We start from the raw sequence: 18066 nt of genomic DNA on the forward strand, positions 1-18066 counted from the left end.
GAAGTTTACATACACCTTAGCCAAATACATTTCAACTCAGCTTTTCACCATTCCTGACATTTAATCATAGTAAACATTCCCTGTCTTGGGTAAGTTAGGATCACCACTTTATTTTAAGAATGTGAAATGTCAGAATAATGGTAGAGAGAATGAATTATTTCAGCTTTTACTTCTTTCATCACATTCCCAGTGGGTCAGAAGTTTACATACACTCAATTAGTATTTGGTAGCATTGCCTTTAAATTGTTTATCTTGGGTCAAACGTTTCGGGTAGCCTTCCACAAGATTCCCACAATAAGTTAGGTAAATTTTGTCCCACTCCACCTGACAGAGCTGGTGTAACTGAGTCAGGTTTGTAGGCCTCATTGCTCGCACACACTTGTACAGTTCTGTCCACAAATGTTCTGTAGGATTGAGGTCAGGGCTTTGTGATAGCTGCTCCAATACCTCCAATACCAGTCCTTAAGATATTTTATAACAACTTTGGAAGTATGCTTGGGGTCATTGTCCATTTGGAAGACCCATTTGTGTCCAAGCTTTAACTTCCTGACTGATGTCTTGAGATGTTGCTTCAATATATCCACATAATTTTCCAGCCTCATGATGCCATCTATTTTCTGAAGTGCACCAGTCCCTCCTGCAGCAAAGCACCCCCACAACATGATGCTGCCACCACCTTGCTTCACAGATGGTGTTTTTCGGCTTGCAAGCCTCCCCCTTTTTCCTCCGAACATAATGATGGTCATTATGGCCAAACAGTTCTATTTTTGTTTCATTAGATCAGAGGACATTTCTCCAAAAGTACGATCTTTGTCCCCATGTGCAGTTGCAAACCGTAGTCTGGGTTTTTTATGGCGGTTTTGGAGCAGTGGCTTCTTCCTTGCTGAGCGACTTTCAGGTTATGTCGATATAGGACTCGTTTTACTGTGGATATAGATACTTTTGTACCCGTTTCCTCCAGCATCTTCACAAGGTCCTTTTCTGTTGTTCTGGGATTGATTTGCAGTTTTCGCACCAAAGTACGTTCATCTCTAGGAGACAGAACGTGTCTCCTTCCTGAGCGGTATGACAGCTGCGTGGTCCCATGATGTTTATACTTGCGTACTATTGTTTGTACAGATGAACATGGTACATTCAGGTGTTTGGAAATTGCTCCCAAGGATGAACCAGACTTGTGGAGGTCTACAATTTTTTTTCTGAGGTCTTGGCTGATTTCTTTTGATTTTCCCATGATGTCAAGCAAAGAGGCACTGAGTTTGGAGGTAGGACTTGAAATACATCCACAGGTACACCAAAATTAAAATGATGTCTAAAATGATGTCAATTAACCTATCAGAATCTTCTAAAGCCATGCCATAATTTTCTGGAATTTTCCAAGCTGTTTAAAGGCACAGTCAACTTAGTGTATGTAAACTTCTGACCCACTAGAATTGTGATACAGTGAAATATAAGTAAAATAATCTGTCCGTAAACAACTGTTGGAAAAATGACTAACCAACTTGCCAAAACTATAGTTCGTTAACAAGAAATGTGTGGACTGGTTGAAAAAATTTGTTTTAATGACTCCAACCTAAGTGTATGTAAACTTCCGACTTCAACTGTAACAACAATTGTAACAACTTGACTGTCTACACGTCAAGCCCCCCTCAAACTTGTCACATCTTTGCTAACAACCCATCTCAATGCTCCATTAATGACTGTGAGTGCAATAAAACATCAGTCAACCAAACCCTTTTTTGTTGACAGATTCACTTGGTTTATTGTTTGTTTACACATCCTGATAATTAGTCTTCATGTTTTACACATCCTGATTATCAGTCTTCATGTTTTACACATCCTGATAATCAGTCATCATGTTTTACACATCCCGATAATCAGTCTTCATGTTTTACACATCCTGATAATCAGTATTCATGTTTTACACATCCTGATAATCAGTCTTCATGTTTTACACATCCTGATAATCAGTCTTCATGTTTTACACATCCCGATAATCAGTCTTCATGTTTTACACATCCTGATAATCAGTCTTCATGTTTTACACATCCTGATAATTAGTCTTCATGTTTTACACATCCTGATAATTAGTCTTCATGTTTTACACATCCCGATAATCAGTCTTCATGTTTTACACATCCTGAAACACCTTTCATCACTAAGTATTATGTCTGAAACACCTTTCATCAGCAGTATTATGTCTGAAACACCTTTCATCACTAAGTATTATGTCTGAAACACCTTTCATCAGTAGTATTATGTCTGAAACACCTTTCATCAGTAGTATTATGTCTGAAACACCTTTCATCAGCAGTATTATGTCTGAAACACCTTTCATCAATAAGTATTATGTCTGAAGCACCTTTCATCAGTAGTATTATGTCTGAAGCACCTTTCATCAGCAGTATTATGTCTGAAACACCTTTCATCAGTAGTATTATGTCTGAAACACCTTTCATCAGTAGTATTATGTCTGAAGCACCTTTCATCAGTAGTATTATGTCTGAAACACCTTTCATCAGTAGTATTATGTCTGAAACACCTTTCATCAGTAGTATTATGTCTGAAAAACCTTTCATCAGTAGTATTATGTCTGAAACACCTTTCATCTCTTAGAATGATGTCTGAAACACCTTTCATTGGTAGTATTATGTCTGAAACACCTTTCATCATTTAGAATGATATCTGAAACACGTTTCATCACTAATTATTATGTCTGAAACACCTTTCATCAGTAGTATTATGTCGGAAGCACCTTTCATCAGTAGTATTATGTCTGAAACACCTTTCATCAGCAGTATTATGTCTGAAACACCTTTCATCACTAAGTATTATGTCTGAAGCACCTTTCATCAGTAGTATTATGTCTGAATCACCTTTAATCACTAAGTATTATGTCTGAAACACCTTTCATCACTAAGTATTATGTCTGAAGCACATTTCATCAGTAAATATTATGTCTGAAACACCTTTCATCAGTAGTATTATGTCTGAAACACCTTTCATCAGTAGTATTGTCTGAAACACCTTTCATCAGTAAATATTATGTCTGAAACACCTTTCATCAGTAGTATTATGTCTGAAACACCTTTCATCAGTAGTATTATGTCTGAAACACCTTTCATTACTCAGAATGATGTCTGAAACACCTTTCATCAGTAGTATTGTCTGAAATACCTTTTCATCAGTAGTATTATGTCTGAAACACCTTTCATCAGTAAATATTATGTCTGAAACAGTATTATGTCAGGGACATGACGTCTGACAGGATGTGATGTCTGACAGGATGTCTGACAGGATGTGATGTCTGACAGGATGTCTGACAGGATGTGATGTATGACAGGATGTCTGACAGGATGTGATGTCTGACAGGATGTCTGACAGGATGTGACGTCTGACAGGATGTGATGTCTGACAGGATATGATGTCTGACAGAATGTCTAACAGGATGTCTGACAGGAAAAACACCCCAAATAGAGTGTAGCGGTGAAGTTTCCCTTTAAAGAGAAAATAATGATCTAAGAATGACAATAGGTTTCGCTGTGAACTCCTAATAATTGTGGAACAAAACACTACTCCGATCTATCATTTCACAATTTTCTACATCTTCCTGCTCCTTACGTTTGTTGGCTTGGTCTGTCGTGAAGGGAAGAGGGTTTGGTGCTATGACCAGACCAAACAGTTTGCAGAACAGCACTCCAAACACTGCTACAGCTAAGCCCTTGTGTTGCGTGTGGTCCAGGAAGTTCACTGGGCTGGGGATCAAACAGGAAAATATTTAGAACCAGGATGTTAGAACCAAGCTGCTTCAGGTTTGATATATGATGTCATGGCAGGGTGATGCAACAGTGTGGACAGCAGGGTTGGGGGGGGGGAATATCATTTAAATAAGATAAAAAAAGTCCTGTTCCGTTTGTAATTTCACTTTCCCACAGAAGGGAGGATTAGGATGCCATTTAAAGGTATTTGTTGAAGTCTAAGATTATAATATGGGGTAAGAGAAGGGGATCTCACCTGAGTAAACTTCTTTTCTGCCCATCCGCCAGCTTCATCCTCCTGGCAAGGAATGCTAGGATCAACATGACCACCAGCTGCACCACAGAACGGGAGACAGACTAATTAGTCCAGGAGACATTTCAGTTATCCCAGTCTGGTCCGTCTTCCCGACCCATATGACCCTTGACACTTGTGCAGCTGTGGACCCCTTGCCTTCACCTCAGTCCTCTTGGGACCCCCTGCCCTCTCCCCTGGGTCAGACCAAAGACTGGGGGGGGGGACCCCACAACAAAAGGGTTTCCCCCAGTCTATGATCTCACTGGGTCACCATTAGTCAGGACTTCACAGCTCACTGAGCAGTATTGACCTAGAGTGACTTCGCAGTTCACTTAATCCAGTGTCCTGAAAAGTTCATTTGCACATATTTAATGATACATTAGCATATTTTAATACAATATTGGTAATAGAAACAAACGGGTGAAAGTTGATTGTGATATGCTAAACGGAATAAAAAAATTACTTTTATGGTATGGTGCTTGGCCTTAAATTCCTTTTTGGAGTAAAAACACATGACATTGAGTACAAAGAGTGGTATCAAACTGACTGGTATCATCTCCGCAGTAAAAAATAAACTTCTAATCTGTAGTTTAGTTGTGAATTGGAGGGTTATCAGCTATGGTACCGTCGATATATAACACTACAGGTCTACTGAATAAATACATCAGGTTACATAAGGTCCTTACAGACCAAACCAATGGTGTTGAAATCAGACTGTAATCTTATCTACAGGAAAGACCATGGTATATTGGCTTCAACACCTGCATTGCTTGCTGTTTTGGGGTTTTATAGACTGTGTTACAGCACTTTGAGATATCAGCTGATGTAAGAAGGGCTTTATAAATACATTTGATTTGATTTATATATTGACCTAGAAAACCTTATCGTGTAAGAGTTGTTGCTGATGGCTTTATACAGTATCAGACAGTCATTTTACACCTGGGATTACAGAGTGGGAATGTGGTTGAAGCGGTGGTGTAAACGTGAAGAGGATAGAGAGTGAGACGCGTGTGAAGTGGTAATGACATAATAGTGTCATAATGAGCTTTTCAAACTACTGTGCTGAGACAACCTGTGTTGATTCAAACTGTGCTGAGTCAAACTGTGTTGAGTCAAACTGTGCTGAGCCAAACTGTGCTGAGTCAAACTGCTGAGTCCAACTGTGCTGAGTCAAACTGTGCTGAGTCAAACTGTGTTGAGTCAAGCTGTGCTGAGTCACACTGTGTTGAGTCACACTGTGTTGAGTCAAACTGTGTTGAGTCAAACTATGCTGAGTCAAACTGTGCTGAGCCAAACTGTGCTGAGTCAAACTGTGCTGAGCCAAACTGTGTTGAGTCAAACTGTTGAGGTGGACAGAGCCAGAACAGTCTGGTTGAGGTGGGCAGAGCCAGAACTGTCTGGTTGAGGTGGACAGAGCCAGAACAGTCTGGTTGAAGTGAGCAGAGCCAGAACAGTCTGGTTGAGGTGAACAGAACCAGAACAGTCTGGTTGAGGTGAACAGAGCCAGAACAGTCTGGTTGAGGTGAGCAGAGCCAGAACAGTCTGGTTGAGGTGAACAGAGCCAGAACAGTCTGGTTGAGGTGAGCAGAGCCAGAACAGTCTGGTTCAGGTGGACAGAGCCAGAACAGTCTGGTTGAAGTGAGCAGAGCCAGAACAGTCTGGTTGAGGTGAACAGAACCAGAACAGTCTAGTTGAGGTGGGCAGAGCCAGAACAGTCTGGTTCAGGTGGGCAGAGCCAGAACAGTCTGGTTGAGGTGGACAGAACCAGAACAGTCTAGTTGAGGTGGGCAGAGCCAGAACAGTCTGGTTCAGGTGGGCAGAGCCAGAACAGTCTGGTTGAGGTGAACAGAGCCAGAACAGTCTGGTTCAGGTGGACAGAGCCAGAACAGTCTGGTTCAGGTGAGCAGAGCCAGAACAGTCTGGTTCAGGTGGACAGAGCCAGAATAGTCTGGTTGAGATGGACAGAGCCAGAACAGTCTGGTTGAGGTGAGCAGAGCCAGAACAGTCTGGTTCAGGTGGACAGAGACAGAACAGTCTGGTTGAGGTGAGCAGAGCCAGAACAGTCTGGTTGAGATGGACAGAGCCAGAACAGTCTGGTTCAGGTGGACAAGAGCAACAGTGTACATGATTTTGGCCCTGATTTAGCTGTCCCTGACATGTTTTTGAGATCGAAGACAAAATCTCGGGATGCACGGTCGTAACGATGCTCGTCAGAGACACAATCTGAGGGCTACCGATCCCGTCATTGAGCAGTCCCAGACGTCCCCATATTTCTGCCTTTAACCAAAGCCAAAGTGTCAAATTGTTACAGGAAGTTCACTAGCAATGTTATTAAAAATCTAAATGTTGGCTAGATATTTCAACTCTGGCAAGTGTGAATTTCTGACAGAAACCTAGGTGAGCTTTGAGCTCATTGTAGCTGCATTAACAATCTAATCCCGCCATTGTTTTTGTGAGACATTATGGTATGGAGGATCGTCACATCCTAAACTCAGCAAAAAAAAGAAACGCCCCTGTCTTTCAAAGATAATTCGTAATAATCCATTGTAAAGGGTTTAAACACTGTTTCCCATGCTTGTTCAATGAACCATAAATAATTAATGAACATGCACCTGTGGAACGGTTGTTAAGACACTAAGAGCTTACAGACGGTAGGCAATTAAGGTCACAGTTATGAAAACTTAGGACACTAAAGAGGCCTTTCTACTGACTCTGAAAAACACCAAAAGAAAGATGCCCAGGGTCTCTGCTCATCTGTGTGAATGTGCCTTAGGCATGCCGCAAGGAGGCATGAGGACTGCAGATGTGGCCAGGGCAATAAATTGCAATGTCCGTACTGTGAGACGCCTAAGACAGAGCTACAGGGAGCCAGGACGGATAGCTGATCGTCCTCTCAGTGGCAGACCACATGTAACAACACCTGCACAGGATCGGTACATCCAAACATCACACCTGCGGGACAGGTACAGGATGGCAACAACAACTGCCCGAGTTACACCAGGAACGGACAATCCCTCCATCAGTGCTCAGACTGTCCGCAATAGGCTGAGAGAGCCTGGACTGAGGGCTTGTAGGCCTGTTGTAAGGCAGGTCCTCACCTGACATCACCGGCAACAACGTCGCCTATGGGCACAAACCCACCGTCGCTGGACTAGACAGGACTGGCAAAAAGTGCTCATCACTGACGAGTTGCAGTTTTGTCTCACCAGGGGTGCTGGTCGGATTCGCGTTTATCGTCGAAGGAATGAGCGTTACACCGAGGCCTGTACTCTGGAACGGGATCGATTTGGAGGTGGAGGGTCCGTCATGGTCTGGGGCGGTGTGAAACAGCATCATCGGACTGAGCTTGTTGTCATTGCAGGCAATCTCAATGCTGTGCGTTGCAGGGAAGACATCCTCCTCCCTTATGTGGTACACTTCCTGCAGGCTCTTCCTGACATGACCCTCCAGCATGACAATGCCACCAGCCATACTGCTCGTTCTGTGCGTGATTTCCTGCAAGGCAGAAATGTCAGTGTTCTGCCATGGCCAGCGAAGAGCCCGGATCTCAATCGCATTGACCTGTTGGGACCTGTTGGATTGGTGGGTGAGGGCTAGGGTCATTCCCTCCAGAAATGTCTGGGAACTTGCAGGTGCCTTGGTGGAAGAGTGGGGTAACATCTCACAGCAAGAACTGGCAAATCTGGTGCAGTTGATGAGGAGGAGATGCACTGCAGTACTTAATGCAGCTGGTGGCCACACCAGATATTGACTGTTACTTTTGATTTTGACCCCCCCTTTGTTCAGGGACACATTACTCCATTTCTGTTAGTCACATGTCTGTGGAACTTGTTCAATTTATGTCTCAGTTGTTGAATCTTGTTATATTCATACAAATATTTACACATTTTAAGTTTGATGAAAATGAACACAGTTTATTGTTCTGCGTTTAGTGGGACCCCCGTCTGTGTCAGATCAGTTAGTCTACGTACCACTACGTTGGCAAGACATAAACTACAGAAAATGTAGTTGTTTAATGTGAGAAGTTCAGCAATGTTAAGATTTTGAAAGTTGTTTACTGTACGCCCAGCATAACAGATACAACCAGATATGTTACACAGACCATTATGGGTACATCATGGACTTACAGACAAGAGAGAATTATGGGTACTGTGGTACATCATGGACATACAAACAACAGAGAATGATGGGTAGTGTAGTACATCATGGACTTACAGAAATGGCAGAGATGCAGATGTGGTAGAGTCTATCATCAGCTGTAGGGTCACATGGTGGGATTACTCTGCAAAGTAACATTCACAAACACAGACACACTGCATTATGGGTACTGTAGTTGTATTACAGCTGTATATAATGTAATGCTTCATGATAATGTTATAATTGTTCATAGGAATGCTATAATGCTTCATGGTAATGCAATAATGATTCATATTAATGCTATAATGCTTCATTTAAATGCTATAATGCTTAATGGTAATTCTACAGTGCTTCATGGTGATGCTATAACGCAACATGGCAGTGCTATAATGCTTCATAGTAATGCTACAATGCTTCATAGTAGTACTATAATGCTTCATGGCAATGCTATAATGCTTCATGGTAATAATATGATGCTTCATAGTAATGCTACATTGCCTCATAGTAAATCTACAATGCTTCAAAGTAATACTATAATGCTTAACAGTAATGCTATAACGCTTAACAGTAATGCTATAATGCTTAATAGTAATGCTATATTGCTTCATAATAATGCTAAAATGCTTAATGGTAATGCTATACTATTCCATAGTAATACTATAGTGCTTCATAGAAATGGTATAATGCTTCATAGTAATGCTATAATGCTTCATAGTAATGCTTCATGGTAACGCTATAATGTTTCATAGTAATGCTATATTGCTTCATAATAATGCTAAAATGCTTAATGGTAATGCTATACTATTCCATAGTAATACTATAGTGCTTCATAGAAATGGTATAATGCTTCATAGTAATGCTATAATGCTTCATAGTAATGCTTCATGTTGAGGCTACAACGATTCACAGCTGTAATGCTTCATAGGGTACTGTAGGAATAATCCTAATACTTGGGATAGTTCTTCATAAAAAACTTTGGTATTTCTGGGTCTCATAGTAAAGCAGCAGTTATAGTAAAGCTACTGTAGCAGTAATGCTTTGACTAATGCCAGCTGTAATGGTGGGATAGATAGGCTTTTACTGGGCCTCGTAGTAAGCTAATGCTAGTAGAAATGCTAGCAGGGAATGCCAGGGATATATCGTGCATGATACGTAGGCCTAGAGGCTCATATTCATTAGGACACAGCATAGCAAAATCTTTTGCAACTGAAACTGAAATGAGCAATTCTTATTGGACAAGTTCAACTAGTCCCTACCAGTCTGTTTTCTTCCGTTTGTTCCCAATGAATGAGACACAGGCCTGCCAGAGCAGGGAGGTTTGGCTGACAGACGGAGGTGCTACAATGTCTGAGTAAAACATTCATATCTGTTGCAGAATATTTTTTTGCTACACTGTGCCCTAATCAATACAACCCAGGACAAAGAGCCTGCAGGTTGTTAGAGCAGGGACGTGTGATTGACAGCTGACTGACACGGACGATGCCGTATGTTAGTGTTACTAAACCAAGTGACTGTTACTAAACTAAACTATCAGCAGGTAACCTAGTGGTTAGACCTTTGGGCCAGTAACTGAAAGGTTGCTGGATCGAATCCCCGAGCTGACAAGGTAAAAATCTGTCGTTCTGCCCCTGAACAAGGCAGTTAACCCACTGTTCCCTGGGCGCCGAAGACGTGGATATCGATTAAGGCAGCCTCCCGCACCTCTTTGATTCAGAGGGGTTGAGTTAAATGCGTGAAGACACATTTCATTCAAAGGCATTCAGTTTTACAACTGACTAGGTATCCCCCTTTCCCTTTCCAACTGACTAGGTATCCCCCTTTCCCTTTCCAACTGACTAGGTATCCCCCTTTACAACTGACTAGGTATCCCCCTTTCCAACTGACTAGATATCCCCCTTTACAACTGACTAGGTATCCCCCTTTCCCTTTCCAACTGACTAGGTATCCCCCTTTCCCTTTCCCCAGTGTCTGAGTCTTACTAAACCTAGAGGTAAACCCTGGAGCAAAGGACCTGTTTTGGATGTGTTTATGCTGCCAGAATACATCCCCTGGTCTCAGTAAAACACAGCATTATCATGGGCAACAGCAGTAGAATTCAAATTACAACGCAGACATTTGACCAGTCCGACTTTAAGCCTAAGGAGTAAAGGTAAACAATTATTTGTCATCCATCATAAACATTGTTCAAATATAATATAAGGGGTGAAAGTAAAGAAAAGCACACAACATAGCTATAATCAGACTGAAAAGACAGACCGTTTAGGCTCAGAGTAACACTGAAAAGACAGACTGTTTAGGCTCAGAGTAACACTGAAAAGACAGACCTTTTAGGCTCAGAGTAACACTGAAAAGACAACACGTTTAGGCTCAGAGTAACACTGAAAAGACAGACCGTTTAGGCTCAGAGTAACACTGAAAAGACAGACCGTTTAGGCTCAGAGTAACACTGAAAAGACAGACCGTTTAGGCTCAGAGTAACACTGAAAAGACAGCATGTTTAGGCTCAGAGTAACACTGAAAAGACAGACCGTTTAGGCTCAGAGTAACACTGAAAAGACAGACCGTTTAGGCTCAGAGTAACACTGAAAAGACAGACCGTTTAGGCACAGAGTAACACTGAAAAGACAGACCGTTTATGCTCAGAGTAACACTGAAAAGACAGACCGTTTAGGCTCAGAGTAACACTGAAAAGACAGACCGTTTAGGCTCAGAGTAACACTGAAAAGACAGACCGTTTAGGCTCAGAGTAACACTGAAAAGACAGACCGTTAGGCTCAGAGTAACACTGAAAAGACAGAACGTTTAGGCTCAGAGTAACACTGAAAAGATAGAACGTTAATAACACTGATCACCTCCAGGCTTCAGCCACGTCTACTGTCTGGCGATATTAGTTAATAACACTGATCACCTCCAAGCTTCGGCCAGGTCTACTGTCTGGCGCTATTAGTTAATAACACTGATCACCTCCAAGCTTCGGCCAGGTCTACTGTCTGGCACTATTAGTTAATAACACCGATCACCTCCAGGCTTCAGCCAGGTCTACTGTCTGGCGATATTAGTTAATAACACTGATCACCTCCAAGCTTCGGCCAGGTCTACTGTCTGGCGCTATTAGTTAATAACACTGATCACCTCCAGGCTTCAGCCAGGTCTACTGTCTGGCACTATTAGTTAATAACACTGATCACCTCCAGGCTTCAGCCAGGTCTACTGTCTGGCGATATTAGTTAATAACACTGATCACCTCCAGGCTTCAGCCACATCTACTGTCTGGCACTATTAGTTAATAACACCGATCACCTCCAGGCTTCAGCCAGGTCTACTGTCTGGCGATATTAGTTAATAACACTGATCACCTCCAAGCCTCAGCCACATCTACTGTCTGGCACTATTAGTTAATAACACCGATCACCTCCAGGCTTCAGCCAGGTCTACTGTCTGGAGATATTAGTTAATAACACTGATCACCTCCAAGCCTCAGCCACATCTACTGTCTGGAGATATTTGTGTTTCAGCCACGTGTACTGTCTGGAGATATTATTTATGCACCTGAGGCAAATCTAGTTAAAGACTTGACCGTATTGAAGCAGTTCACCCAAATGAATGATTCAAACATTTAACCAACGGTGTATGAAGCAGATTTCAAAACATTCAAATCATAACCCCACACAAAAAGTCGAACTATGAAACAACAAGAAGTGCATTCTCATATGGATGGGGTTGTCATCCAGAATGGTATAATACAGTTACTCCCATAGAGATGTCATTGCTGTGTACTCACTTGACTGGGACCTTGGTGGACACTTTAAACATTGATACAACGAAAGGATTAGGGAGAGGATTTCACTGATAACCAAGTCACAAGCCCACAACAAGTAGTAGAGAACAATGAAACAACAATGTTTGGAACAACAGAGATTGTACAACTGGAATAATAAGAGTTAACAGTACTCACTCAGCTGGGACCTTGGTAGGCACAGGGTTCTCCATGTTCCAATCAGGGTAGTCATAGTAGTCCTTTGCTATGTCTTCAGTGGCACTCATCCTGCTGTCTGGCTCTAGTTCCCACAGATCCTATGGCCGATGAAAAGATTCTAGAACACTGTATAGAACACTCTAGAATACGCTTGGAACTCTCCCGGAACTCTCGGGAACACTCTCGGATCACCCTAGAACTCACTCTAGAACACGCTTGGAACTCTCCCGGAACTCTCTGGAACACTCTCGGATAACCCTAGAACTCACTCTAGAACACGTTTGGAACTCTCCCGGAACTCTCAGGAACACTCTCGGATCACCCTAGAACTCACTCTAGAACAGTATAACACTGCTGTTCACCCAACTATCAGGTACTATGTAACTCAGCACAGGTCTCCTTTTGATCAAGAGGAAAAAAGTTGAGTCGTTTCTCCAAAAGTTTGGTGGTGTTTGCATTTCTGGCTGGTGTGATGTGGTGTGGTGCCCTCGCCGTACCCTGTGATTGGTCTCCTCTCTTTTGCTCTCTTTTGCTCTCTGTTCTTCTCTCTCGCTCTTCAGGTGCCTGGGTCCTCTGTGGGGCTGCAGTACTGTGATGTGACAGGTCCTTGCTGAGTGGCTCCTGGCTTCGAGGCTGCGGCTCCGTACTGCAGGCTGGGTCTGTCTGTCTGTCTATCTCACCCCCTTTTCTCAGTCCCACGCCACAACAGGCTTTTTTCAGACGAGGATTACCAACCAGACTGGGACACTGGGGAGAGAGAGGGGAGAGAGAGAGTGAGAGAGTGTGTGAGAGAGAGAGAGAGAGAGAGAGAGAGAGAGAGAGAGAGAGAGAGAGAGAGAGAGAGAGAGAAGAGTGTGAAATTAAAGTAGGGACAGAAAGTTTCAGCAGCCAATCAGCTAATCTTCTGTCCCACCTGCAGCTTAGTGGGGTTAGAGATTCTTCCTGTGTGTTTGCCCGGGCTGGGTTATTACTGGATATCACATCAGTTATCAGTGTTCAATAAAGATCCCTGCCTTCCATCTTCTCATTCATACATCCTGACTGATGGAACATAGTGGCAGCAACAGACCGGAACAACCCTCCTGTACAGTTGCCTGTAACTAGGCTAGCAAAACTAGGCTAGACATTTTAGGAAAGTAACCAGAATTGTAAAACCCTAACCCTATACAACCCTAGCCCTATACAACCCTAGCCCTATAAACCCTAACCCTATACAACCCTAAGCCCTATACAACCCTAGCCCTATACAACCCTAACCCTATACACCCTAGCCCTATACAACCCTAAGCCCTATACAACCCTAACCTATACAACCCTAGCCCTATACAACCTACCCTATACAACCCTAACCCTATACAACCCTAACCCTATACAACCCTAGCCTATACAACCCTAGCCCTATACAACCCTAGCCCTATACAACCCTACCCTATACAACCCTAGCCCTATACAACCCTAAGCCCTATACAAACCCTAGCCCTATACAACCCTAGCCCTATACAACCCTAGCCCTATACAACCCTAGCCCTAACAAACCCTAACCCTATACAACCCTAGCCCTATACAACCCTAACCCCTATACAACCCTAACCCTATACAACCCTAGCCCTATACAACCCTAGCCCTATACAACCCTAGCCCTATACAACCCTATACACCCTAGCCCTATACAACCCTAGCCCTATACACCCTACCCTATACAACCCTAGCCCTATACAAACCCTAACCTATACAACCCTAGCCCTATACAACCCTAGCCCTATACAACCCTAGCCCTATACAACCCTAGCCCTATACAACCCTAACCCTATACAACCCTAGCCCTATACAACCCTAACCCTATACAACCCTAAGCCCTATACAACCCTAACCTATACAACCCTAACCCTATACAACCCTAGCCCTATACAACCCTAGCCCTATACAACCCTAACCCTATACAACCCTAGCCCTATACAACCCTAACCCTATACAACCCTAGCCCTATACAACCCTACCCTATACAACCCTAGCCCTATCCAACCCTAACCCTATACAAACCTAGCCCTATACAACCCTAACCCTATACAACCCTAACCCTATACAACCCTAGCCCTATACAACCCTACCCTATACAACCCTAACCCTATACAACCCTAGCCCTATACAACCCTAACCCTATACAACCCTAACCCTAACCCTACAAACCCTAACCCTATACAACCCCTAGCCCTATACAACCCTAACCCTATACAAACCCTAACCCTATACAACCCTAGCCCTATACAACCCTAACCCTATACAACCCTAACCCTATAACAACCCTAGCCCTATACAACCCTAACCCTATACAACCCTAACCCTATACAACCCTAAGCCCTATACAACCCTAAACCCTATACAACCCTAGCCCTATACAACCCTAACCCTATACCAACCCTACCCCTATACAACCCTAACCCTATACAAACCCTAGCCCTATACAACCCTAACCCTATACAACCCTAACCCTATACAACCCTAACCCTATACAACCCTAACCCTATACAAACCCTAGCCTATACAAAACCCTAGCCCTATACAACCCTAACCCTATACAACCCTAACCCTATACAACCCTAGCCCTATACAACCCTAACCCTATACAACCCTAACCCTATACAACCCTAACCCTATACAAACCCTAGCCCTATACAACCCTAACCCTATACAACCCTAACCCTATACAACCCTAGCCCTATACAACCCTAACCCTATACAACCCTAGCCCTATACAACCCTAACCCTATACAACCCTAACCCTATACAACCCTAACCCTATACAACCCTAACCCTATACAACCCTAGCCCTATACAACCCTAACCCTATACAACCCTAACCCTATACAACCCTAGCCCTATACAACCCTAACCCTATACAACCATATCCCTATACAACCCTAACCCTATACAATCCTAACCCTATACAACCCTAACCCTATACAACCCTAGCCCTATACAACCCTAACCCTATACAACCATATCCCTATACAACCCTAACCCTATACAACCCTAACCCTATACAACCCTAACCCTATACAACCCTAACCCTATACAACCCTAGCCCTATACAACCCTAACCCTATACAACCATATCCCTATACACCCTAACCCTATACAACCCTAGCCCTATACAACCCTAACCCTATACAACCATATCCCTATACAACCCTAACCCTATACAACCCTAACCATATACAACCCTAACCCTATACAACCCTAACCCTATACAACCCTAGCCCTATACAACCCTAACCCTATACAACCCTAACCCTATACAACCCTAACCCTATACAACCCTAACCCTATACACCCTAACCCTATACAACCCTAACCCTATACAACCCTAACCCTATACAACCATATCCCTATACAACCCTAACCCTATACAACCCTAACCCTATACAACCCTATAGTTTTCTTTAACTGTTACTGACTGACCTGTGACTAGACCTGTAACTGATCTGTGACTGACCTGTGACTAGACCTGTAACTGATCTGTGACTGACCTGTGACTAGACCTGTGACTGACCTGTGACTAGACCTGTGACTGACCTATGACTAGACCTGAGACTAGACCTGTGACTGACCTGTGACTGACCTGTGACTAGACCTGAGACTAGATCTGTGACTGACCTGTTATTAGACCTGTGACTGACCTGATACTGACATGTGACTAGACATGTGACTAGACCTGTGACTGACCTGTGACTGACTTGTGACTGACCTGTGACTGACCTGAGACTAGACCTGTGACTGACCTGTGACTGACCTGAGACTAGACCTGTGACTGACCTGTTATTAGACCTGTGACTAGACCTGTGACTAGACCTGTGACTGACCTGAGACTAGATCTGTGACTGACCTGTTATTAGACCTGTGACTGACCTGATACTGACATGTGACTAGACCTGTGACTGACCTGTGACTGACTTGTGACTGACCTGTGACTGACCTGTGACTGACCTGTGACTAGACCTGTGACTAGACCTGTGACTAGACCTGAGACTAGACCTGTGACTGACCTGAGACTGAATGTTACTGACCTGTAGCTGGTAGAGAGTTGTATGGTGAAATGAGAAGGGAGGGATGAGAGAGACAGAGGACAGGTAGGTAGACATTTATAAACCCCATCATGACAGGGATTGTGTGGGTAGCTCCTGCTGACAGTTAAATGTTCCATAGTGATAACATTAATGACTAACACTGTGGGGTTTCCTCTCTGTCACAGACAGGGTCATTATCTCTCTTTGTGTAAGGTTACCTTCCTACCAAGCCTGGATGAGTCAAACTAGAATGTGTCAGACAGCAGCACAACCTGAGACCACACACATTATAGGGAAACAAGCATCACACACACACACAGACACACACACACACACACACACACACACACACACACACACACAAATAAACACACACACACACGTAACACCGCACATTAACCATCAAGAAGGAGTTCCATATACTAAATGATCGCAGTTCTTTAATCTACATCAGATAAACATTTACAAAAAGTTTTACATACAGGCTCATACAGGAACCTCTGCTCTTGTCATGACACAGACTGACCAGGTGAATCCACTTCAACCTGTGTAGATGAAGGGGAGGAGACATGTTAAAGAATATTTGTGTCTTCCACATACAACCCTCTGAATCGAAGAGGTGGTTTGGGGGCTGCCTTAACCAAAGTCCACATCATTGGTGCCTGGGGAGAAGTTGTGTGGGGGCTCAGGGCAGAACGGAGGATTTAAAACAAGCAACCTTTTGGTTATTGCCCCATATGCTCTAATCGCCAGGGCTACCTGCCAACTGACTGAGATTAAGACTGTAGCTTTTCTTTCCACACTGCAGTCTTTGTACATTGTAGTGGTCTTTGTACACGTGAAGTACATTGGACATTGTGGGCAAGTTCAATACAGAGTGCAGTACATTGGATTTAAAGACGAAGGATCAACCGAAGAACCAATTCAGTTTCTAATTTTAGGACATTTTTCTGCAAATCAGTTTGTTGTAAAACTATGAAGGGTTTTGAAGGTAGAACGCATGCTGCTCCAGAACAAAGACTATTAAGGGTCAGCAGAAGATGGGAACTACTTCAGGATCTCATTGTAAACCATTTCAGGGAGAATTACTAGAGAAAGAAGGAAACAGTAGACTGATTTATTGGAGGTGGAGGGGGATGTTTCCTCTACCTTGGAGGTGGAGGGGGATGTTTCCTCTACCTTGGAGGGGGATGTTTCATCTACCTTGGAGGGGGATGTTTCCTCTACCTTGGAGGTGGAGTTGGAGGGGGATGTTTCCTCTACCTTGGAGGGGGATGTTTCCTCTACCTTGGAGGGGGAGTTGGAGGGGGATATTCCCTCTACCTTGGAGGTGGAGTTGGAGGGGGATATTCCCTCTACCTTGGAGGTGGAGTTGGAGGGGGATGTTTCCTCTACCTTGGAGGGGGAGTTGGAGGGGGATATTCCCTCTACCTTGGAGGTGGAGTTGGAGGGGGATGTTTCCTCTACCTTGGAGGTGGAGTTGGAGGGGGATGTTTCCTCTACCTTGGAGGTGGAGTTGGAGGGGGATGTTTCCTCTACCTTGGAGGTGGAGTTGGAGGGGGATGTTTCCTCTACCTTGGAGGTGGAGTTGGAGGGGGATGTTTCCTCTACCTTGGAGGTGGAGGGGGATGTTTCCTCTACCTTGGAGGGGGATGTTTCCTCTACCTTGGTGGTGGAGTTGGAGGGGGATGTTTCCTCTACCTTGGAGGTGGAGTTGGAGGGGGATGTTTCCTCTACCTTGGAGGGGGATGTTTCCTCTACCTTGGAGGTGGAGTTGGAGGGGGATGTTTCCTCTACCTTGGAGGGGGATGTTTCCTCTACTTTGGAGGGGGATGTTTC

The 18066-nt window shown here is 43.7% G+C and overlaps 1 protein-coding gene across 2 annotated transcripts in view; it reads right to left on the reverse strand.

The window, feature by feature from the left end:
• stra6 (signaling receptor and transporter of retinol STRA6) overlaps positions 1-18066 on the reverse strand; it is a 230943-nt gene that overhangs the window by 179478 nt on the left and 33399 nt on the right. Inside the window, exons 2-6 of one of the 2 annotated variants that reach the window (XM_031832875.1) lie at positions 16710-16772; positions 12143-12910; positions 8266-8332; positions 4012-4088; positions 3619-3752 (exon numbers count right to left, since the gene is read on the reverse strand). In XM_031832875.1, coding sequence (XP_031688735.1) covers positions 3619-3752; positions 4012-4088; positions 8266-8332; positions 12143-12231 — 367 coding nt within the window. In that variant the 5' untranslated portion in view covers positions 12232-12910; positions 16710-16772. The remainder of the gene's footprint in view (positions 1-3618; positions 3753-4011; positions 4089-8265; positions 8333-12142; positions 12911-16709; positions 16773-18066) is intronic. The other variant, XM_031832874.1, reaches the window with a different exon arrangement.

The sequence above is a fragment of the Oncorhynchus kisutch genome, linkage group LG10 (genome assembly GCF_002021735.2).
Source record: "Oncorhynchus kisutch isolate 150728-3 linkage group LG10, Okis_V2, whole genome shotgun sequence".
NCBI lineage: Eukaryota > Metazoa > Chordata > Actinopteri > Salmoniformes > Salmonidae > Oncorhynchus > Oncorhynchus kisutch.